The sequence below is a fragment of the Lepidochelys kempii genome, chromosome 3 (genome assembly GCF_965140265.1).
Source record: "Lepidochelys kempii isolate rLepKem1 chromosome 3, rLepKem1.hap2, whole genome shotgun sequence".
Taxonomy (NCBI): Eukaryota; Metazoa; Chordata; order Testudines; family Cheloniidae; genus Lepidochelys; species Lepidochelys kempii.
In genome coordinates, this window is record NC_133258.1 from 205,437,872 (window position 1) to 205,463,543 (window position 25,672).

General features: G+C 38.8%; 1 protein-coding gene across 10 annotated transcripts in view; it reads right to left on the bottom strand.

The window, feature by feature from the left end:
• The window catches only part of RALGAPA2 (Ral GTPase activating protein catalytic subunit alpha 2), a 306,774-nt gene that overhangs the window by 22,744 nt on the left and 258,358 nt on the right, over positions 1-25,672 (bottom strand). For 9 of the 10 annotated variants that reach the window (XR_012158341.1, XR_012158342.1, XM_073339773.1 and 6 more), the window contains one exon: positions 9,152-9,273. The exons of the other annotated variant lie outside the window; for it this stretch is intronic. Coding sequence is in view for 7 of the 9 variants with exons in the window: in XM_073339773.1 (XP_073195874.1) it covers positions 9,152-9,273 (122 nt within the window). In the remaining 2 variants the exon portion in view is untranslated. The remainder of the gene's footprint in view (positions 1-9,151; positions 9,274-25,672) is intronic. 10 annotated transcript variants of the gene reach the window in all.

Sequence of the window (25,672 nt, forward strand, 5' to 3'; positions counted from 1 at the left end):
CTGTGGCGGAGCAGGAAACCAAACAGGGGTCTAGACTAGTGCCCTAACCTCTGGGCCATCTGTGGTTCAGAAAAAGACAATCACCTGACGCTAAGAGCCCCTTGAAATATTTCCAGGGATGTGAACTTATCCTGAGAGAAGCTAATCACCCATGACTCCCACTGATGGCAATGGGTGCTCAACACCCCTCAGTATCAGGCCCTTTGTTATATTAGAGAAGTTAAAATCAAAAGCAATGCTCTGCAGTAAAGAAATAATTAAAGCAGAGAGGGCTCTGATTAGCCTGACATCACTTCTGCAATTTCTCCCCAGCCATCAAAAACTCCACAAGCCTCCTAAGCTCCACAGTCAGAGGAACTACAATCGATCTCAAGGAAGTATGTCCCTCTTGAATGAGGCCATAGAATGCTGGAGATCACCTTAAAATGCCAGCCAACTCTGCCTCCTTCTCGGGGTGGAGTTGGTGAATGGGAATGACACCATCACACGGGGGGCTAGCTCATGGCTGGCTGGCTGACATTTGTCAGCCAGGGAAGAAATTTTAAAGGGGCCATACTGCCTGGAGTGCTCTTGCTGGCTGACAGGTCAAGCAGCTGGAGCTGTCAGCTCTAAAGAAGAGAGAGGCCCATCAAGTTAATATTTCTTCCTCTACAAATTGATTGCTAGGGAGGACGCTCTCCCCACCAATCTATTGTCTCTTCCAGAGATCATGGAGGGGAGAGTTTCCCCAACTCAACCAACAATTTAAAGAAATGGGACCAGGCAGAGAGACTGATTGCTCTTTGCAGATCATAGCCACTCCATGCATAGTGGTTACAACAGTTGAGGCCGGGAGTAGCTCTGTAGCCTAAGCAGCCCTAGGGGGACAGATACAAATTGTGAGCAACGGTATGCAATGGGCAGGGACAACTTCCAGCCATGCACTGTTTTTTCTTCCCTTTGTAGAGCAGGACGGCCTTTCCACATGGCAGGTCAAGCCTGCTGCATAGCTATTGTATACAACCTTCTTAAGCCTCACAATTTTGCCTGACTAGATCCCTAAAAGAGCAGGGCCTAGATCCTCAGTTGGTGTGAATCAGCATGCCTTCAGTGGAGTTCACCAACCTACATTGATTGACACTATCTCAGGATCTGGCCGTTGGTATTTACTACAGCTTTTTAGTCACTGATTTAATAGAACATTCCTGACACAACTTACACATTTTACTACTTAACTCCAGTATTTCTTTTTCCTGAAAAATATGCAAATCATCTGCCAACATACGCAATATTAAATAATTTTTAAAATGTTAAGCGTGTGATCAACCTACAAAAATCAGGAGAAAACAGTGAGTTTAACGTGAGAGTGTCTTCTTCTCACATTCCATTGCACATAGCTAGTGGATGAGTCTCAGAATTCTGAGACTCATCATACCCATTAGCAGATCACTGAATTAACGAGGGTACAGCAGCCTGAAAGAAGAAATTTCATTACTGGAAAAGGAGAAATGACTTTGGCTGTAATTTTTAGTGTTGTCCTTGTGACCATGGCAGGCATTTGTGTTTGAATGAGATTTCTTCATTACTGCCAAGCTTCTTCAGTGAAGTTACAATTTTGCTTATGATATCAGTTTGTTGCCAAGGAAATGACTCTGATCTCACAAATTCACTATTTAGCATCCAGAAGATGGACCAGAATTTCTGTGCTATGTTGTCTGAACACACTGATTCTAAATTTACTATAATGAGCCACACAAAATTATGGAAAATGTGAAATGGATTTATGTTTCAGTCAGATCTAAGATTTCCCCAAGATGAAAGGGTAAATTTTGCTCCTCCCTGTAAAATGTGTTTCTATGGGGGACTCCAACAATCTGAAAACTACAGAACTTTTCCTCTCTTGTTAAATCAGTTAGCTCCACCAACCAGCTAACAGAAACTTTGGCACCTCTTCATCCTCAGCTACCAAAGCACACTCTCTGGCCTGTTGATAGCTTCCCAAGATGGAAGGACCAAAATCTCCCTCTCTGCTTAGGGGGCTCTGACAACTGGGTTGCTGGGCCTGGCCTAGCAAAACCCAAACCCAGACTGGGAGGACTTATCTAGGGAATTTTCCATAGGTTCCTTGTACTACAACACTCAGGATCACTGGCCCAAAAGCTGCATCAGTGGAAGCTTTGATGCAGATGGTAATGGCATGGATGGAACGCCAAGAGTCCATTTGACAGGTTTCCTGTACTGACACAGATTCTCTCTTGGCCTAGGAGGAGACTACGTTATCAGAGGAGGGAGCTCTAATGCCTATGGAATAGGGAGACTGCTGTGTATGCTTCCTTAATACATACACAAACCCATGTAGCAATGACTAAATCTGAATGGGAATGATCTTCCTCTTTTGTGGGAGGGAGGGAGGGAGGGAGGGCAAGGAAACAGAAGAAAGCCTAAATTCCCTGTACGTAAAACTTCAAGGCCCCACCACCACCTACAGAATGCCAAACCCTTTCCCTACACAGAAAGAAAAGGAGGACTTGTGGCACCTTAGAGACTAACCAATTTATTTGAGCATAAGCTTTCCTGAGCTACAGCTCACTTCATCGGTTTCCCTACACAGAGTCATCTGAGGACAAAATGGTAAGAAAATCAATGTCCAGATCCCCATGGAGCTCAGAATTAATCTTGTGAATAGATCTGGGAAGCAGATGAAGGTTTACTTTACGGGATATCTGAAAGAGGAACTGGCATTGCAGAAGAGGGCTGCCAGCTCACCCACTCTCCACGGGAAGGAAATGGCTAACAGGAAGGTCATTTTTATTGAGCCAAAATAAGGGTCCCAACACTACACACTTGAAGGGAGAGGTATGGAGACACAATGGAACTAGCAGCAATGGAGATAGTTACTAAATTGTGGTTTCTAGTTATTGAATCCAAATTTGGAGTCAAAAGGGTCCTTTAGGCATGCAGTACCTTACATAGTGAGAGACGATGACTTTACTGAGGATGCAACTGGAGGATCTATACAGGTCAGAGTATCCCAGAAGATGACACACCTTTTTGGTAATCTATAAAAGTTATGCTTAGCCTTACCTAAGGCTAAGCATGACATAAGGTTTCTTACAGGACTCAGCAATTAACTTTTAAATATCTACGTGAATTTGGAAAACTCTGTCTGGGCTTAGACAGTAACTTTCTCTTATCTATTATCAAGGCTTCAAGAATCTATCCTGAGGGTCTTGTGAATCTCCCTCCTATCACTGATCTATCTCCTGGCACCTAACAATTTTTAGAATGCAAAGTCATATTGAGTTCAATCAGACTTTGCAACAGACTCCGTACTAATCATAATCTATTACGTTTCCTCTACATTTGGAGATAAAAATTGTTTTTGAAATGGAAGAATTGATAACAGGAGCGATCCAAGCACAATGCAGGCATGGGCTATATATGATTCTTCAGCCACAGCACTCCAGGCTGGACATGCAACACCCCCGAGACAATTCTAGTTTTGCCTCTTTCCTGATCAGAAAATGTCAAACTGCCACATGGTGTTGTGAAATGGACCTATCTCCTCCGCAGAATAGGAAGCCACCATCACCCCGGAACCAGCCTGAACCCAAACGTCTACACTGCAATTTTACAGCCCCACAGCCTGAGCACCGCGAGTCTGAATCACCTGACCCAGGCCAGCTGCGGGTGTTTAACGTGTTCACAATGAACAGCGAGGAGTACAAAGAAAATCAAAACTAGAAAAAGTGTCTTTTTAAATAACATGGCTGCACTGAATGTTTCTTTCCCTTTAAATAGCAAAAGGGATCAATGAAAGCTAAACACTCAGCAAAAGGTATTTTAAAAAATAGTAAATATGTCTTGGGCAGAAAAAACATTTTTATTATACATTCTAGAAATAAAAGAAAGATTAATTCTTTATATCATTTTTTTAAAACAAAAGCAAAACAAACAAAACAAAAAATGGAGCAACGAGGCTGCTAAGTTTCAATCTTATGTAAATGAGCATGCAAGATTTCCACAGCCTTAAAAACCTGGGAATGCTGGAAACAGCTACAGTTCCTTAACTGAAGTGTTGCTCCTGGGCAATGCTACAATACTCATTAAAGAATCCCTTTATCAACATATATTATTGGGTGCCACAGTTTTCCTATATAGTTTTCCTGTTAGTCCAGTGACAATAAATAAAGGCTGCCTAAAAGAAAAAAAAAGTGCAATCTGAGATTCATTTGGCTTTCTTTTCATTCTGCAATAGCCATCGGCTACTAAAAAGTAAAGATTTACACTATTTATATGCTTTCTGATAATGTCAAGCATTATGCTTTATTTTCCAAATCATTAGCATGCACAAGAATGACCTCATGGTGAACAGATGCACTTGGATATGGCAGTGATTAGATCAGTCCTCTCAGCAGTCAAGTGTGCCCGTTCCAATTAACCCTTTGAAGAATCAACTGCAAGTCTACAATATTAAAAGAATGCTTGCAGATACAATTTCTGGATTCTCATGGTCAGCAGAAAGCGACCATGATGGAGTATCCAAATGTGCAGCACAAAGCTCTTTCTGAAGGAACTGTTATTTAAAGTCTGAATATTGATTCCCTTTTCTAGAACTTTCAAGTGTTTACATCTCTTAGCAGTTAAAACCACTGTCGGGCTTCTAATCTTATACTGCTACTCTGTTTCATCTATAAGGGCAATTAGACTTGGAAACATATTTTATACACCTGTTTGTACATAAGTATTGACCATTTAGGATTGCTTTTTTGAAAGAATGCACCATCAAGTTGCACTTTCTGAAGTTTGTGTGGAGTACCAGTATTTTGTCCAAAAAGTTGTTTTTGGTTTTTTGACCAGGGGAGGCAGGACGAAGAAGAGGAAAGGATTGTAGCTAAGAACACCCTTTAAAGTAGGAAAATCTGCAGAGGGACAGGATGAGAATAATTAAATACTATAGGACTACTAAGGACTTCTTGGGTTGACTCTTATACACAGCCTAATTAAAATAAGGCATGTAACCTACCAGTTTAGCAACAAAGGATCTTATTCTGATCTTTTGATCCTAAATCTGCACTTCCCATAAATGAGTTATGGGGTGTTCATTCTGCCTAGTATTCTGTATTTTCAATGTTTAAGATGCATGGAGATCTAACACTACATATAAAGAGTTAAAGGCCCTGGTCCTATAAAGAGTTACACAAAAACAATTGGACTACTCCCATGCATAAAGGTAAGCACCTGCATAAACGTCTGCAGAATGGGAGCCTAAATCAGTGCACACTTTATAATCCATGTCACATGCGAGTCTGGGGGCAACATCCATTTTGCAGCATCTTGTTATTTGCTAGTAGTCTGAGGTTGTGTAACAGAACATAAAAGCACAGAAAAGGTAATTAATAATAATATACAAATTGCATACGTTAATGGCTATATTTTCACTGCACTAATTTATAGTATATCACAGGATGCTTTTTGAATCCTATGTTGCATTAACTGCTTAAAAAAATCCTAGATAAAATAAAACTGTACTACTGGGATTGTGTACAGGGCAAATTGATCCCTGGGATTGTGTATCTGTATATGCAGTGATCATGGATTACGATGAGGTGATGTTGAGGATAGCATGGGTGGAAGAATGGGCCCTAATTTCACCATGAAGGCTTAAGCTGTTCAGGGTCAATTTTTTCAGTTGGCTTGCTACTTGGAAGAGGATAAAAACATAGATAGATGGGCCTGCCTTGGGCAGTTCCACTTTTCTTTGCAGGTTTCATTTCTCTGTTTTGGGATGAGCATTCCCCTTGGAGTAACCTGAGATCTTACCAACATGTGTCAAATTTCTTAAATGGAAGAATGCCACTTCCACACAAATTGCACAGCCAACCTGTGCTACATACACATGTAAATAAGGTAAAATTCTGAACTACATGAGACATGATGGATGATATAATGTGTATCTACAAATACAGCACTGGTAATACTTGCTAGCTGAAATTATCACAATTTGTGTTTGCTTGCACTCAAACTTGCTCTGGGAATAGTTCACTTCAAAATAAACCCACCCCCCTTTTCCGGACATTGATGTGAATAAATAAATGGATGTGACCTAATTCAAATGAATTTAACAGTAGCTTGCTTTTTATTTTAAAGGAATCGCATTACCGTCTCATGAAGGATCACAATATTCCATATCTGCTCATAGAGATACAAATACACAATGTTCTGATTCATAGTTTTATATATTGAGTTAGTAAATGGAAGATCTACTGCAAAGTACTAACCTAAAATGTGATGATAATGGAAATATTATATGAATACAGATGTCCCTGATCTTACAGGTGGATGTGTGTGGGCAGACCACTGTGCCCATCCTGAGCTGCACTCACTTCAATGGGGCTCTGTTGGCTCTTTTTGCAGCATCAGGGCCTATATTAGTGCTTAAGCCCTGGGACTATTCAGCATTAACAACGATTGTGGAATTACATCAGTTATATCTGGTTTCAATATTGATTTAGAGCCTAAGAGTTCACAATCCTGAAATCTGATTATAATAGGACTCAGTAATCCTGACACTAAACAATTTAGCAACTAAGCAGTAACAGGTAAAAGTATGGATAGTTTTTCTTTTAATCCTGGAATAGGGAAATTCTTGAGTCACGAAAAGAAAAGGAGTACTTGTGTCACCTTAGAGACTAACCAATTTATTTGAGCATAAGCTTTCGTGAGCTACAGCTCACTTTATCGGATGCATGCATCTGATGAAGTGAGCTGTAGCTCACGAAAGCTTATGCTCAAATAAATTGGTTAATCTCTAAAGTGCCACAAGTCCTCCTTTTCTTTTTGCGAATACAGACTAACACGGCTGCTACTCTGAAACCTGTCTTGAATCACGGATTTACATGTCTTTGTAAAGGCTAATATGACAAGTAATTTTCATGATTTAGGGAGTTGTCTAATCTAGAAAATTCTATTTTAAAAATAATAAATAAATTATTCTCTTCTAATACACAGCTTGAAACCTTACAATATAGAATTTTCTAAAGCCCATAAATGAAATGAATTTCTCGAGTATACAGTTTGCTGTGTTGTTCTTCCAACATTCTCTAATTACAACAGATCTTTTAAATCAGGTATTAGCTGTCTTATAACACTGAGTAGACTAAAGATTTGCTCAGTCAGAACAACTTGAAACCTTGGAGGGGAATAAGGGAGACTGGCAGGGGATGCTTCTAAATTCAAGCCTGGATCTGGATTTTGTGCCTCTGACTATAGCTGGGCAAACTGAAATCCCACATCTGAACACCCCTGAACTTTGGAGACTTGAGTTTTGGTATCTGACTCATGACTGGCCCTAGTATTATAACAGGCTGAACTAAAAATATGCTTCCAAACATACCCAAACTTTGGAAGGCTGAAAAGCAGGATCTGAATTTTGTGACAAGTTCTGATCAAGAAAAATTAAATCACATAAAAAATGATTCTAGTACTTAATGATTATTTAACAGTTCTTCTGAACAATTTAAACAGATCTTAACTAAGTTTTTTTTTTTGCATAACAGATATAGAATTTAGAAAATAATGTCTTTTCTAATTATGCTTAATTTGATCAGAATAAGATGACCAAATAACATATGCAAATGTGGTGGAACAGAAGTATGGAAGACTGATGAAGACAATAAAATATGCTTAAAGTATTTTAAAATTCTGCCAAGATGCCTGTATTTTTATTTGCTGATACCTAAACAGATACATGACTCAAAGTTTCTAACAAAACTGGGTATGAAATCTACACTTCTAATGAAATTGATAATTTTTTTGTCTCAGAGTTTTGGCAGGGTATATAAAAGAATTTAATTCACAGCTGTTCTACTTTTTTAATGTAGAAAACATTAATCAAAGCTTTAAGTTATAAGCTTTTCTAATGTTTAGTATTCCAGTTCAACAAAGATCAATAGAGGCCATCCCTGTGTTTCTTGACGCCTCTCCAGGAAGCAGAGGCGCGATTATGTAAATAGCACTGGTTCCCCTTTACTTCTGCCAGCTTGCTTATCTCCAAAGCCTTCTGCCTGCTGCTACTGGCGACCAATACAAGTACATGCATATACCTCTTATCTCCTAACAAAGCTCTGAAAGCTCAAGGATTGGAGCCAGTAATGTTAAACAATGATGCATGGCTGATTTTATTTGTAAGTGATTTATTTCAGTAAACGTAATTTCTTCCTTCAATTTTTCAGTTTAGATGTCAGAATATAGGGAATAAAGCAGATGTGTTGAAACATTTATACAGGGTTGAAATAATTAGAAAGTGTACACCCAATGGGTGCAAAGAAGGGATTAAGGAATTCATCAGGCACTGACTGTATACTTTTCTGCAAGAGAGGAAAATTAATCCTTAGGGTGCTAGAAACCTACTCTTCAGAATTAATGTTTCCTTTTAAAACCGATTTATCAAGAATTATTAAAATGACAAAGTAGCAACTGGTATCTTACTGACCTTAGAAGTTAACTTAAAATCTTGTTATGATGTTAAGAATATATTCACTGAGTTTTACATAGATTTCCATCTTTCAACAAGATTAATGAAATAATTGTTGAAATAGAGTTTAAAAATGAGATTCCTATCCAGGCATTGGTAGGAAGTTTGAAATTTGTCCATCCATATATCAAATATTAAAAGGAAAATGTTAGCATACTGTATTACTGTTATAATATTCTAACCGAATACTATCCTTACATTTCTTTTGCATTAATCCCTGACCCTGGTATCTCAGCAGCATAATCCCCATTTAGCATTAGTAGCAACGGCTTCTACTGTGAGGAACTATTTTTCGATAAGTAAGCACTGATTCAGGCATTGCTTTTGAACAGCATATTCCCAGCTCAGCAAGAAACCCACACTCCTGAATGAACCAGAGCACATTACTGAGAGAAAGTTCATTAACCTTGCTAGATTCGGGGGTTAACAGGATAGCTGAAGAAAGGAACTGAGTGAATAGCTCTGATGCAAAACAAATTAAAATGAATGTCATCATTCCTTTTGATATTCATTAGTTGATTCAGAGGGAGAATGCTCTTCTTAAATTTGCAAGCATTTATCTACGAAAAACAGGTGTACATCTGCTGCTCAAGTGCTTCTTAGTGCTAAACAGAAGAATAATGTACAGAGACTCACCAGTTCCACTGAGAGAGTAGCTAGGAGAGGGAGAAAAGACCTGAGCTGCAAAATCCTCAAATGTCATTACTTCTTTGTGATTCTGGATTATTGCTTCAAGATACAGAGCTCTTTCCTCATAACTGCAATACTCAGGTTAAGAAAATGCACATGCAAAATTAAATGCTGTTACACAATGTCCTAGAATGCTAACAGTTCAATCCATACAAACACATTTAGAGAACTACATCACTGGTGTGAAAAATATGCCTTTCAAAATTTCTTTAAAATATTTAAGATTTCTAAACATAAGCTCTGAACTGTAATAACACTGTACCTTTTGAAATTATTTATAATATCAATAATTTTTTTTACCTTCAACACAAATATTATTGAAAAAGGCATGGCTTAGTGACTGAATCCAAGAGATCTCTGAAGTTAGTGGGGATGAAAACAAAGACCCTAGAAGTATATTCCTGGGGAAAAAAATGTTATATTTTTAAGGTGAAAAACCATAATGTCAACAGAAATGTATTTCATGATTAGCACGCTCCTGATAGATAATATTTGCATTACAATTATTCTTTTCATCCTACCAACAATAATTGAATTGGGAGTACAGGTTATAGGCAAAGGAAAAGAACAGATGCAACTGATCATTGTGCTACTTAAAATAAGGAAGTATACAGCATTGAATAAGATTCCTCAGCATACGAAGTTTACATTAAAGTTATACTGTAGAAGATATCATTGGATGTACTAATAAATTATACATATTAATAAAATAAGACCTTGTATTCAGTACAGTCTACATAATACAGACAACAAAGCAATCTAAACCAAGACTATTGTCTTTTAATTAAAATTCGGCAACCTGGAACATGCAGCATTCAAATGTGTAATCAAAAACCAGTCACCAATAAAACTTACAAGCGTAACAAGCTGAAGCAACTTTCCAGCTGTCTTAATAGGACCCCTGCTTGCAGCAGCTTTCCACAGTGGAGAAAGCAAATCTTTTCCTTTTGTGTGCAGCTTCTGTTTTCTCAGAAGGTGAATCATGCATTTCCAATAACAGGATAACGTCTGAAACAAATCTACAATGGACTGAAGAACCTCACATAGACTTTATGAATTAACACTTGAAGAAGCCAGTATGACATCTCATTCCCCATTTCCTCATTTAAAAAAAAAAAAGTTTTCAGATCTTCATTGCGTTTTTGTCATGTGGAAAAGCATTCTAATTCTACGAGATCGCATTAAGTAGGAGAAAGTGCCAATTCATAATTACCAAATTATGAGAAGATGAAATAACACCAGTGACTCAATATAATGTAGGTGATTGGATTTTTTTTAATTGAAAAGCCTACATTACTCATTAGAATTATTCCAAGGTGCAAGTTTGTAGTTTCCGCTACATTAATATGATACTTTAAAAATGACTGAACATTCTTTTCAATTCAGAGTAAAATAATGCAGCATTAGATTTCTAGTGCTCCATCTCAGAGGGGATAATCAATGTGTTTATGTCTTAATCATATGCAAGTTAATGTAGTCACTGGGGTTAAAAGACATTTTAGGAAGATTTTCATGCTAATGGAGACAGATACACATATGATAAATCCTTCTATAAACTTCCTTTGGGAAACCGAAGAAAGAAAATGAATACTAAGCATTTCAGAGATTGCACCTGCTGACAATTTATTTACTTATTTTCTTTTAAAGCCCAGCAGAACACATTCCTGATAGCACAAGTATTAGGCTGAGTGTATTTGGGGCTGCTTCACTATTATAGGCTGAACTCCTGATGACTCTTGCTAATGAATAGGCTGCCAAACTTCCTAAGAGAGGAGGCACACGCCTAGACCCTATTCTAAAGGGACTGACTGATGCCATTCACATCTCATTATGAACATGCTTATTCTGCACAGCACTTGGCTGTTGCCAAGGCTCTGTATTCCATACTGCCACAGCAAGCCGCTGGTCCTGTTAACAGCAGGATGTTAGGCCTGAGTGGCCGTCTGGCGAACAGGCACTCTGACACTAAGCTGGCACGTGCTGGCGCAGCAGGAGCAGACCAAGGCGTGACAAATTACTGAAAGAGCCAAGCTAAACTTATGGCTGACAACCACCTGAGCCTTAGGACCTCTATGGGCCTGCCATCAACTCTCAATTCATTGCTCACCCTTTTAGTCTGCAGTATGCTTGTGGGCCAAGTTTAAACAAGGCAGATACACTATAAAGGCTTTTCATGCTATGCCTAATAATATCCTGCTGTTTAATGAAAGGCCTTGCACATCTAACACATAAGCATACAATGCAATAAACCATTGCTGACAAAACAGAAGTTCCTATGTATTTTCCTAAATATTGCATGGAAAGATAGCAAGATGGGGCCCTTACTATGTTAATTCATAAAAAAATGAATTCTTATTTAGGATGCTGAAGATGTCCCTAATATAGAAAAAGGCAGAGGAAATATGTCCATTATCTTACAATAACAACATTAACAAAATAATACATGTATGCAGGCTAAGCAAACATTCAGAAATCTACAAAGATTTAACATGCTTGAACGGCCTAAAAGAATATTTCAGTTCAAAAACCCAAAACCAAACAATTTGCACTTGAATTTCTTGCGTGTGAAAGATTAAAAGCACTACCTGTAGCTCAATCCATGCACAGCGTGGGCAGGTTTTGTGCAAATTTCCCCACACGACTGTTCTCATGCATTTTATTCTTGAATTTAACATATTTTTTATTCCAGTTTAAGACTACCAAGAGGGCCAAGTTGCAGTGATTTTTGTGTTGTAGGCAGAAATCCACTAGGGACTAGACAATGATCAAACTCATTTTCACGTGTAGCCTAAGCCAGGAAATATTAAATGATTAAATGAAAATGAACTAAATTCACTGTTACCTATTTTAAATGTGCAAAAATATTTGTAAAGGCAGTCTAAGAACAAAAAACGGTTTTATCAAGGACACGTAAAAATGATAGCTTAGATGGGAGGTAAAAACCCTAATTATTTTAAGGGAGACTATAGAAGGATTATTAATTATAGTATATAGTATAGTACAGTAATAAATAGAGCCCTTTGACAGTAATATATTTTTTAAATAAAGGTAATCCTAACAAATATATAAATGGGCCATTTTCAGAGAAATTTTCTCCAAAGCTAAATATCTAAGCACATAGGCTAGGATTTTTTAAAAGTGCCTAATGGAATCAGGTGTCCAAATCCCATTGAATTTAAACAACAAACAGCATGACTTCATCCTGAATACCTGTTAATCACTCAGGCCAGGTCTACACAAGGAGAGCTTTGCAGGAAGAGCTATATTGGTATATACTACACTGGCAAAGTGCTCCAACCGTGGACACAGTTTGTTCTGGCAAAACTACACAGGTTGACTATATTTTTTCTGGCATAGCTTATTTCAGCCCTCCCAGAAAAATAAGTTATGCCGGCAAAAGCACAGTTTTGCCACTCTGAGTCGACACTAGGGGTTTTTGCTGGCACAGCATTGTCAGTCAGGGATCACACCTCCTCATAGATCTCACTGGTAATGCTATGCCAGCAAAAGTTTGTAGAGTAGACCTGTCCTTAAAAAGACCTATAATTGTCCAAATGAGTATTTACCAAAGGAAAAAAGGAGAACGGAAGGATCATTTCAAGAACTTTTGTACTGCTACAGGTACTCTGGTGATTTACTACTGTTTAATTTATCAGCTGGAGTAATCTGTCATAGCTCCCTTGTCATAACCACACGCTTATCAGGATTGTTTCTGTTGGTAAAGGGAACAATGTCAGGTGGAGCTGGAGAGAAGGGGAAAGTAGCTACAAGGCGTGCTCCCCTCTCCACCTGAAAGTCCCTCTGCAGATATGTTTGGGTTATGTGGGACTAGAAAGGGTGGAGACATGGAACAATCATTCAGAAAGCTGGCACAGAAAAAAATCAACAGGTCTACTTCACTAGTAATGAAAGATCAGTTCAGAATGGGATACAACATGATGAGAAAAAAAGAATACTCTGCGAATAATAGGAGTGATGAAAAGCAGACAACAGCTAGATGGCTATATACTGCAGCAACCTGAGGCCTGAAGACAGAAGGTATTCCAAAACATGATACAAGTGGCAAATAAAGGAATCTAGGGAGAGACTTGAGTATCACAATGAAAAATGTGTTCACTTAACTCCACAGATTGGAAGGTTTACTATCTACTGTTAACACCTGCCTGCAGGAATGGGGAATATTATTAAAGCTTTCAGACTATTTCCTTTAGAAAATAGTTGATATCAACAGCAGTTCATATTTATATATAGTGTGTTTCATCCCAAATGATTTCGGAGTGCCTTATCAACTCATACACACACATTTTTATACATATACTTTATCTATATAAACACATACATTCTATTTACACACACACACACACACACACACACACACACACACACACACACACACACACAGTACACTCTTTGGGGGTAGGGACTGTATTTTTTGTTGTGTGTACAGCACCTGGCACAATGGTTCCTGGTCCATGACTAAGGTTATTAGGCAGCACAATAATACAAATAATAAATAATCTCTCTCTCTCACACACACATACACGAAATGAGCATTAACTCCATACCTCAGCTCTAGATTGAACTGCTGCAACAGACAGAAACAGACTCCCTGATAGACATTTCTAAACTTGGACATTTAAAAACCAGGCCTGAACTTTCCAAAAGTCCTGAACGTTTGGTTTTAGTACTTGGATTAGGCTAGTTGTAGAGAACTTGGATGCAGACCCCTCTCCAATATTTTATTTATATTATATATATACACACATACATAGGTATATGTGTATGTTTCTATTTTACAGTTATTTTGGTGTGCCGCTCTTGCATACATATTATATGTATAATGTGTATGCAAGAGCGGCACACAAAAATAACTGTAAAATAGAAACATATACAGTAGACAGAGCCATTATTTACCTTATGGTAAGTGTAGTTTTTCGAGATGTCTGCACATGTGGATCCTACTCATGGTGTATGGGCACCCCAGCACAGTAGCTTGGAATAGTTTCACTAACAGTGTCCTGTAGGGGTCATGCTTGCACTCTTCATTCTCTTGTGCTCCCCTACCGAAGGCAAAAAAGCATGACATCCCCAAAATATATAAGACTCTGAGTTGTGGGGAAGGAGGGCAGGTTGTGGGATCCATATGTGCACAGTTACTCTAAGACAGTAACCACTCTTTCTTCTTTGTGTACGACACATGGAGGAAAATTTATGTAAGACTTTTAAAAAAGGCTCCAGAGGTGATCCTGGCAATTACAGGACAGTGAGCCTAACTTCAGTACCAGGCAAATTGGTTGAAAAAATAGTACGGAATAGAACTATCAGACACATAGATGAATATGTTGGGGAAGAATCAACATGGCTTTGAGACAGGGAAATCACACCTCACCAATCCACTGGAATTCTTGAGGGTGTCAACAAAAATGTAGACAAGGGTGATCCAGTCGATATAGGGTACTTGGCCTTTCAGAAAGCCTTTGATAAGGTCCCTCACCAAAAGCTCCTAAGCAAAGTAAGCACTCATGGGATAAGAGGGAAAGTCTTCTCATGGATCTGTAACTAGTTAAAAGACAGGAAATAAAGGATAGAAATAAATGGTCAGTTTTACCAATGGAAAGAGGTAAATAGTGGAATCCCCCAGCGATCTGTACTGGGACCTATGCTGTTCAACATATTCATAAATGATGGGGAAAAGTGGGGGGTCAACAATGAGGTGACAAAGTTTGCAGATGATACAAAATTACTCAAGATAGTTAAGTCCAAAGCTGACTGTGAAGCGTTACAATGGGATCTCAAAAAAACTGGGTGTCTGGGCAACAAAATAGTAAATTAAATTCAATGATGATAAGTGCAAAGTGTAAAAAAGCACACTGGAAAACACAATCCTAAGTGAACATAAAAAATGATGGAATCTATATTAGCTGTTACCACTCAAGAAAGAGATCTTGATGTCATGGTGGATAGGTCTCTGAAAACATCTGCTCAATGTGCACCAGTAGTCAAAAATGTCAACAGAATGTTAGGAACTGGCTAGGTTATAAAACAGAAAATATCTTAATGCTACTATATAAATCCATGGTAGTCCCACACCTTGAATACTGCATGCAGTTCCAGTCATCCCCTCTCAGAAAAGATGTATGGGAACTGAAAGAGGTATAGAAAAGGGCAAGAAAAATGATTAGGGGTATGGAACAGCTTCCATATGAGCAGAGATTAAAAAGACAGATTGTTCATTTTAGAAAAGAGACAACAAAGGGGGGGGATAAGATAGAGGTCTATACAATCATAAATGGTGTGGAGAAAGTGAATAGGGAAATATTATTTACCCCTTCGCATAACACAAGAACCAGGAATCACCCAATGAAATTAATAGGCAACAGGTTTTAAACAAACATAAGGGAGTACTTCTTCACGCACCACAGAGTCAACCTGTGGAACTCGTTGCCAAGGGATATCATGAAGGCCAAAGGTATAACTGGGTTCAAAAAGTATTAGATAAGTTCATGGAGGATAGGCCCACCAATGGCAATTAGCCAAGATGATCACAGATGCACCCATTCTTTCAGTATCCCTAATCCTCTGATTGCCAGAAGCTGGGACTGGACAACAGGTGATGTATTTATTCCCTCTGAAGCATCTGGCACTGCTCACTATCAGAAGACAGGATACTGGGCTAGATGGACCTTTGGTCTGACTCATTTATCAATGATAAAAGGTGAATTGGACAGCTTGGTAAGGTTTCAAAGGGGGGTTCCATTAGAGGAGAAAGCACTAGATTTAAATCCCATGTTTGAGTATTCTTTCTTACATGAGGAAAAACTCAAATCAAGCCTCCCAGAAGTCTGCTCACTGATTGATGAGAGAAAACAGAACCTCCTTTTACAGGCAGATGAAATGCTGATATCACGGCCAAATATACCTTAGTTAAAACAACAGATAGACTCGAGTACTTTAAATATAATAAATAATCCAAGATTATTGAAATAAACCACTAAGAAGAAATGTGACCCTTTGATACTGTCCATAATAAGAAATACTTTTATTTTGCAGAATGCATAATTCCTTTAGAAAATTTCCTGCTCTAAAGTAAGATATTCTGTTCTTCTGAAGAACATTCTGTGTCTAATGTAGACATACAGAATCCATCCAAGCTGTGAGATGTAGCAATGCTGGATTTGGGTGAAGAACTAAGTGGATGAGAAAGCTTCATCATATAAAGAAGAACCATGTGGAGGACCAGATGAATCCTTCTGGTGTATCGATACCTTCTCATCACTGTAAATTCTGTTGTTCTTATCTCAAAATTATAGTAGATCTGGTGCATAAACTTCGGTAGGATGTACTGCACTGCTATCTTCCTGTTGTTCAAACCACTGCAAAGCGATTTCCAATGCACTAAAGTTATTGGATGTGAAGAGATGTTGACTTGTTCTTCCTCAACAGCACTTTTGTTGTATGATTTCCCCCTTCCCCCGGTCAGGAAAAACGGTTCATATAACTGGTCATTTGTAAGACTGGCATTCAGAAAATGGAGATTCTACTGTAATTAGAAATGAAACTGCTGTGGGAACTGAGGTAGGCAGAACATAGTTGCCCAAAGCAGAAGCTGAACATTCTGCTCTCACAAACTCCCATTGGCTCTGCATTCCTTACATTTGGAGATCATCATACTTTTAAGTCTCATCTTAGAAATAAAGGGATTCTAGACAGCAGTTCAGGGTAACATTTAAATACTTTCACCAACATATGGAGCATGAACACCATCACACATGCATATAGCTGACATGCCATTATTTTTAGGAAAACAGAGTTAAACTCTATGAAGGTCTGTGCATAGGGAGAGGAGGGACTGACTGACCACAATATAATTATTTGTACTGGGGTAGTGCGCAGGAGCCCCAGTGACGGACGAGGACCTTATTGTGCTGGACTCAGTCCAAACACAAAACAAAAGACTGTTCTCCAACCAGCCCTATGGGCTTTGCCAAGCAAGCTAATGCTAACTATTAGTATTAACCTATTAGGGTTCCCATCACTGGTATGAATTCCACCCTGAGAGGGGACTTCCGAGTATGTGGCAAGTGGACAAGCTGAGAGGTAATGTGGAGGCAGAGGGCTCCCCTCACGTAGATGGCCGTGCTCTCTAGGGGATAAGCCAATTTGTTTAACTCACTCTTATCCATTCAGTGAGCAGGCAAGCTTTGCCAACTGCAAGAAATTAGGAGGACATTTCAACAGTCCAAACTTGGAGTTTCCAGCTTCCGACATAGGAATAACCCACACAGTTGATTATCTGGCCAACAATTATTGTAGACAAGACCAGGGAAACTCTCGTTTGTGATGACAGATTTCCTTCTGTCAGTTTTTCAGTTTACAGGATACAGAAAGAGTACGAGAGCTTACTGAGCTTTTATTTGTTTTGTTGATTGCTCCTTCAAGACTCCAGTGCCAAAGAACAACTGACTGGTAATATCTACCACCCATCCACATTAACAATTATATCTTTTGGGCATTAAATTTACTTTCTCAGTTAAGTGTAGGAGTGTCCACAACATGCCTCTTGATGTGCAGCTTTAGAATTAGTCGTGGTAAAAATAAAAGAGGCAAGTTCTTATATTACTGGAAATAGCAACAGCAGGACAAACATGGTTTGTTAAAGTTTTGCCATCCAATTTCCATCCTAGGCACTGTGATCCTGTTCTCAATAAAATCAATGGCAAAACTCCCATTGACTCTAGTAGTGCAGAATCAAGCCACATATGCTAAAGGAAGCTGACTCTTTGTTCCTGAATACTCTGAAGTGTTCAGCCTCAGTTCCCATGTAAAATCACCAGAAGGGGAATCACCACACTCATATCTAAAATATGCACTAGATAAAAATGCGGTTAACAGCCAGTTAAGCCCCACCCAAGAGCTGGAATATGGATGTGTATTTTAGTTGTCCTTTTCATTGAATATTGTGAAGCTAAAACATCCTTATTAAATAAAGAAATTGCACAATAAAAATAAAATACGAGCAAATATGGTACCTTATTAAAAAATGGGGACTGGAACACTTCGGAATTGCAGGTCCGAAATATGAATGTAGCTTTACATTTTATTCAACAACCACCTTACACTGTCTTGCAAATGGCAGAAATGGTTCTCTGAAGAGCTATTAACCATAACACCAAATTAATGTAGGAAAACTAATATGGATATAAATGTTAGGGGGTTACCAAAAGGGAACAATGTAGGGACTATAAAAAAATATTTCAACATGAAGTGTTAGTACACAACCCTTATATACCTAATCAGCCTACTGCTCTAAGCACTGTAAAAACATATCATGTCATACTTTAAAATACAATGTCTGATGGTCGATTTATGTCTGAAACTCAATACGCTTGATAGGCTTGCTATCAGTTATGGTCCAGTTACTGCCACTACTGCATAAATTTAACTGAAAACTTTTGGGGGAATTCTGGTTGCATACACCCTTCACAGAACAGGTGCAATTAAACCACATTTGTTAACAGTTACACATTTTTAAAATTATATTTTGGGTAAATAAAGCAAAGCTTTCCATATTATAAAAATATCAGATGCTAGACCTTGTAAAATGAACAAGAGTTTCTCACTGATTGAATTTCACCCCATATTCTTAAACATCCTATCAGCCCTGCACAACTCCCTGAGTCAATGGCTTTATGTGAGGGACTAGGTGGGAGCTGAGGATGAAACTCACTGCTTCAACCCACAGCCAGGCCACAAGAATGTAACGCAGCCCCTCTGTGGCAGCTACTCCAGCCTTTGGGATGTAATAGTTGCTGCTGTCCACAGTGGAATTGGACTGGCTTAGAACAAATACTGTTGCTCCTCCCTAGTCTTTCCCTTATTCAGAGCAAGCACAGAGTCGTCCTCTGCAGAAATTGGGAGGTGCAGACACCTTGCCTGCACACCCCCGCCTCACACACACGGACTTACGTTGGACAGAGGGCCTTGTGCTGCCACTCCATACTACGTTTCTCCTACCCATGAGGAGCACATGCTTTAGAAAAACTAGACAAAGCAGCAAACTTAGAAGGAGGTTTTCAAAGGCACAAAGGGCAATCAGGTGTCCAGCACACATGGGCTTTCAATGGGAGTTAGGAAACTTTGTGCCTTTGGAAATCTCCCCTTTAATATTTTCAGCAGCTAACACCTGAACCATTTGTCTGTTGTACCTGTAGATAATGCTGTGAACAGTGAGAACTCTGCTGTACCTTTTCAACTGTAAATTCCTATATATTTATACAACCCCTAAATACAATGGGACCCCATGCCCAACTGGGGTCTCCAGACACTATCATAATATAAATAATAAAAGTAATTATATATGGGAATGTGTTGAACTGTTCAGCAGTAGTCTGTAAATGTAACCTGAAGGGATACTGCATGTTTCTCAATGATGATTAATTACACTGGCTTTAAAATGAAAATAAGACAATTTTATATTAGAAGTCTAACACCTTGGAAAAGGAATAATGTAATAACAAAAACATATCGTGGCTGCCCTTAGGTGAAAAACTAAGGCGTCTGCGCTTATGTGCTAAAATGCTCTGTGCCATCTGCTCCTGGCTCTGGTTCAATCTGTGGTAGCCCAAGATGTGCTAAGGACTACCAGTTTAGTAGGGGATGCTTCTGCCCTTCTCTAGGATGTCAAGAATATGTGATAAATTAGTCATCTCAAGTGCTTCGGGGGGAAATGTTTCATTTGTTATGAAAAAGGGAGTAAAGCGTTATAATTTGTTTACTACTATTCCTTCCTTGACGGAGACCTCCTGGGAGCAGATGCATGATATCATCTAGATGATTCATTTCATGATAGCATTGAAAGAGCAATGGGTTACTTTCCTGGTACCATCCAACAGTTCTGCATTTTCATTGCATTGACGCATATCCACCACCTTTAGGTGTGGTTTTTGTTCTCGTTCTTTTAATTGCCTTTGTAATAGGCCACTTTTATTTGTACTGCTATCTGTTCTGCAGAAAACCATCACAAATGCAATTTATCTTCATTATAAGTTACTTCTCTTATTACAGATCATTCTTAATATAAAACTCCCACATACTTTGGAAACGATTTTCCACTGCAGCATTTAGAAGGATTGAAAAAAGAAAAAAATCTGTCAAAAAAAATTGTGGTCAAATCAACAAATCTAAGGAATAAAAAGACTGAAATCTCATGAGACACATTAAATTTACCTTAACAAGAAAACTATATGTTAGATAGACTGTATTTTTCATTTTAAAAATATTATGTAGGAAACAGTAGAAAGAAATCCAAACTATTAATACTTATGATTTTATATTCAGACCTCTAATACAAAGTTGTCAAGCTGTGTGACAGACAAGAATAAAATACTGTAATTCTGAGAAAAAGATACTAATTCCTTACTTTTAACTTCTCTGTATAATTCTCCATACAAAAAGTATTTGTCAGTTTGACAAATAAAAAGCTTATTCAAATAACTTGTACTATTAAAAATAAAAAAGAATAATATGGAGCAATCCTAGCTAACAACCCGTACCTACAAATACACTCCCATATAAACTGGTACGCCAAAATATTGTCATTGCTCCAAGGACTTCAATGGGCTCTGACAATTTACACCAAATGCGCTTCTGTCCCACTGATTTCCCCCTGCTATTCAAAAGCAGAGCTCATAACCCAATACATCTCTTCTCCAGGCCTGAGCTTTGCTGAATAGAGATTGCTGTTTGTCAAAAGCACTAGGTGATGAAACAGAATGGAAGCAGCTGGAAAAAGGCAACAATATCTTACTCAATTAAAGACAAGAAAACTTTTTGAAACTAAGGGCTGGAAGTGCTGTAGGTGGGGAATGGGCGAGTGCCTGGTTTGCTCACAGGGACAAAGTCCTTGGTCAGATTCTTCCCAGTCTCATCAGATGGTCAAAAACCGTATGTGATCAAGGCACCAGTAATGTTACCTACCCCTCATTTCAAGAAATGGAGTCCACCACAAAACAGTTGAACCCCCATCAATTTAAGTGATCTGGACGACGTTACAGAAAAAGTAATATATCCCCAGTCTTCCAACCACTATGCAGTTGAGAGATCGCTCCCACGCACCTGAGAGCTGTGTGGTGGTAGCTATTTGGACCCTTTCTGTCAGGGCCATCAACCTGGTTGTCAGCGGTCTAAGAATGGCAGTCTTATGAGAAGAAAGGAAAACTTTAAAGAAATCCCATGCTAATGCATCAGAAAGGAAAATACATAATTGTAGCTGTGCACAAGACAGATAGACAAGTCATAATAATACCTGTGCTACATAAAGATAATGCATTAAGAAAACAAGCCAAAAGCTGCACAACAAAATGGAACTTTTACACCTGAGCTATAAAGAGGGAATTTGTTCACACAAGGCATTGCAAATGGCAGACTCAATCCTCTACAAGCTCCATATTCCACTTAGTACTATGGTCCCTCTGCACCCCACTGGTGAGGTTTTAATCACCATAGTTAAGAAGCCAAATCTGCCTAAGGAATAAAGTTAGCCCCTATTATAGGCATATTATGTGCTTTTGTAAAGATTTCAGTATTTATCAGTGTACAAAGCTAGTATATTAAAAAGCAAGCTTGACAAAACACAAGTGCTGCGGCTTGTTGGCAATGCATTTAGTTGCAGTGTAGGAGACTTAAGTTCACAGAGTCTGATGCAAAATTTCAACAGAAGTCAGTGGAAACTGTGGGTGCTGACCTCCACAGTCTCCTGTGCCTTAGTGACTGCCAGTGCATTTTTGTCCTGGGTTTCCCCTCCTGGCTTCTGTGTGCCTTTATAATTCTGTTACGTAGACCCAAAAAACCCTATTTTGCCTCTAAATTTGATAAATCTGAATAAAACACAAACATTTACACTGATAACTAAAGAAGAGTTCTATAATGGAATGCAAAGCAGAATCCTAAAATTAAAAGATGTTCAATGCCTCTCACTTGTAAATTCATTTTTAAACCATAAACACTCCTTCTAAGCTAATGAAATAACTATGTACCATGCACAGCAGTCCTACAAACGTCTTTAATACTAGGTAAGTTCTCAGAACATCAAAGCGTTCAAATGCTAAGGCATAGATATGTACTTTCAAAAGAGCTCTCTACTCTGGGGTGAAATCCTGGCCCTACTGAAATCAACAGGAGTTCTGTCATTGACTTAAGTGGTGCCATGATTTCACCCCATGTATATTTCAGAATATGGATACCCTCTGGTTTAATATTTTATGTCTAGTCATATGATGTTGAGAGACTAAAGCCACCATTTCTCATTCTGACAGATAAATGTCATAGCAACAGCAAAAAGGACTAGGAACTCTAGAATTAAAATATAGAAGTCCAGACCAATTCATTCATGCCTAGGGGACTTTCCATATTTCAGCCTCACATGGTTATAAGATACTTGATACCTACTTTGAGAACAATAATTCAGACAACTAAGCTTGCTGTTATGCATAAGAAACTGTTGTTACATTCCACTAAAGGACATACTTTCTTCACTGTATTTTGATATCTATCAACATAAATAATCTTAAAAATTTAATAAGTTGTCCTGTTTGCTTTAAAAAAAAATGAGTTCATCACCTGTTTGAGAAAGTATGACTTTTCCGTTGCAGAAAATAAAGGATTCAAAATAAAGAACTTGTGAACAAACAATCAAAAGTGTCAAACATAATCAAGACACTCATGCATCTTGAATGGAGGATGGCCCAGCATTTCCCAATTATTCAATCCTGAAAACATCTCACTTCAGCCACTTGTAAGGTATAAATGATCAATTTAAACCAACCTTAATGGGAGAGAACACAGTGGAAAAAACTGATGAAACTATAGTGCTAAAATTCTGGTTACCTGACAGAAAATGTTTATTACAATATTGTATGATGAAATGACACACACCACTATAATAAATGAACCATATTCAGCAAAGCTTGCTCAGGGAGGTGTAAATACACTTGCCTACACTAGCGTAACTCACTGCACTCCCAGAAGATTCAACTCTGCTGAACCCCCAAAACAGACGTTGGTGCTGCTTTGCATGGCTGCAATCTGGCCCTGGCACCTTCCACTACCAGGGATCTCTGCTACTGTTTACATCAGTGAAAACAGTGGACAACTTACCTTTGTACATATAAAATGTCTATGCATATTGTTCTGAGTCATTTAAAAAGATATTATGCATGAATCAAAACTGAGAAGGGTCTTATATCATTACAGAGCTTTCAAATCAAGTCCAATATTGAATAACCAGAATGAAAAGGAGGTTGGAGATTTTGTTTTTAAAATGTGTTTGATTCCAAAATAAAGCACACACCATTGCAAACGAGGAGCAAAGTTCTATAAGTGCATGGGAAAAAGCTTCTCAACTAAGGGAAGGCATGCCCTGCAGCTTGAGCCATGCTAGCCTGAGTCAGCTGGTACAGGCCAGCCATGGGTTCTTAATTGCAGTATAGATATACCCTAAAGATCCTTAGGGAGTTCAAGGCCACTAATATCCAGAATACTGATGATGCAGAAGTTATTCCTGGAGAGGCCAAGCTGCTTGGGTATCGAGTTCCTACGCAGAGGCTCCTCATCCCAGGATGGACATATCTGTAGTGACTGCAGTTTGAATAGGGGGCATAATGAAGGCCCTGTCCTCACTGAAGATTGTCTATGGACTGCCACTGGGCCAGAGATCATTTATCACCAGTGCAATCTGAAAGACCCTGTGCTGGCTGCTTCCATTAGAGGGCTTTTTGTTCAGTATGGTTGTTAGGTCAGGTTTATAATGCTCAAGACCCTTATATCTAAAGAATTACCAGTTGGGCAGAGGGGTGATGGTGGCTCATATATCAACACAGTACTGCTGCCCTCAAGAACCAAAAAGCTGAGAGCTTGAAGTGAACTGCCTGTCTCACTTAAGGGAGCACAAAACCCAGGAGTGAGAAGGTATATTCAGAGAAACCTAATTACAAACAGGACTTGGGCACCTGTGATCTTTGCCAGTGCAGACAGCAGGTGTTGATTCTTAGGCAAGTGTGAAAGGGACCTGTTGTCATGCAGAGGCTTTATGCAACACTCATTTCACTGCAAAGATCCAGGATGAAAGAAGCCTGATGATTACAGAAGACAAATCCCTACGTCATTTTTCTACAGAGATCATTATAACAATGTGACTGTACCATTTTATCGATGTATGTACAGCTGCCGATGGTCATGTTCTCTAATTATCTAGCTTGTTCCACAAACTAGGTGATCATAGAGGGATAAATAACTGGAGGAAAGGTCACATGTTACTAAGCAATGCTTCCCCAGTGCTTTGTTAACGTGTTAATCTTATTCAAAATACTGGCAAAATACACCCATTTCAACAAGTCCACTAATGAGCTGTTACTTTTGGACTTTAAGAAAGGGGACAAAGTTAATTGAAACCTACTTTTTATTTATTAGTCATTTACTAAGCCCTTCCAGTTCCCTGAACTAGGACATTCTAACTGACAGAAATGGCATGCCATCTTTAGTGGGCTACTATCAAGAACTACATACAGCTAGGTTTCAGATGTCAAGAATTATAACATTCATAAACCAGTGTGAGAACACTTCAATCTCTCTGGTCACGCAATTACAGACATGAAGGTCGCTATCTTACAACAAAAAAACTTCAAATCCAGACTCCAGCGAGAAACTGCTGAATTGGAATTCATTTGCAAATTCGATAGTATTAATTTAGGCTTAAATAGAGACTGGGAGTGGCTAAGTCATTATGCAAGGTAGCCTATTTCCCCTTGTTTTTTCCTATCCCCCCCCCAGACGTTCTGGTTAAACTTGGATTTATGCTGGAAATGGCCCACCTTGATTATCATACACATTGTAAGGAGAGTGGTCAGTTTGGATGAGCTATTACCAGCAGGAGAACAAGTTTGTGTGTGGGGGGGGAATACGTGGATTTGTGCTGGAAATGGCCCACCTTGATTATCATGCACATTGTAAGGAGAGTGGTCGCTTTGGATAAGCTATTACCAGCAGGAGAGTGAGTTTGTGTGTGTGGTTTTTGGAAGGGGGGTTGTGAGAAAACCTGGATTTGTGCTGGAAATGGCCCACCTTGATTATCATACACATTGTAAAGAGAGTGGTCACTTTGGATGGGCTATTACCAGCAGGAGAGTGAGTTGGGGGGGGGGGGCGGGGGGTGAGAAAACCTGGATTTGTGCTGGAAATGGCCCAACTTGATTATCATACACATTGTAAGGAGAGTGATCACTTTAGATAAGCTATTACCAGCAGGATAGTGGGGTGGGAGGAGATATTGTTTCATGGTCTCTGTGTATATAATGTCTTCTGCAGTTTCCACAGTATGCATCCGATGAAGTGAGCTGTAGCTCACGAAAGCTTATGCTCAAATAAATTGGTTAGTCTCTAAGGTGCCACAAGTACTCCTTTTCTTTTTACATA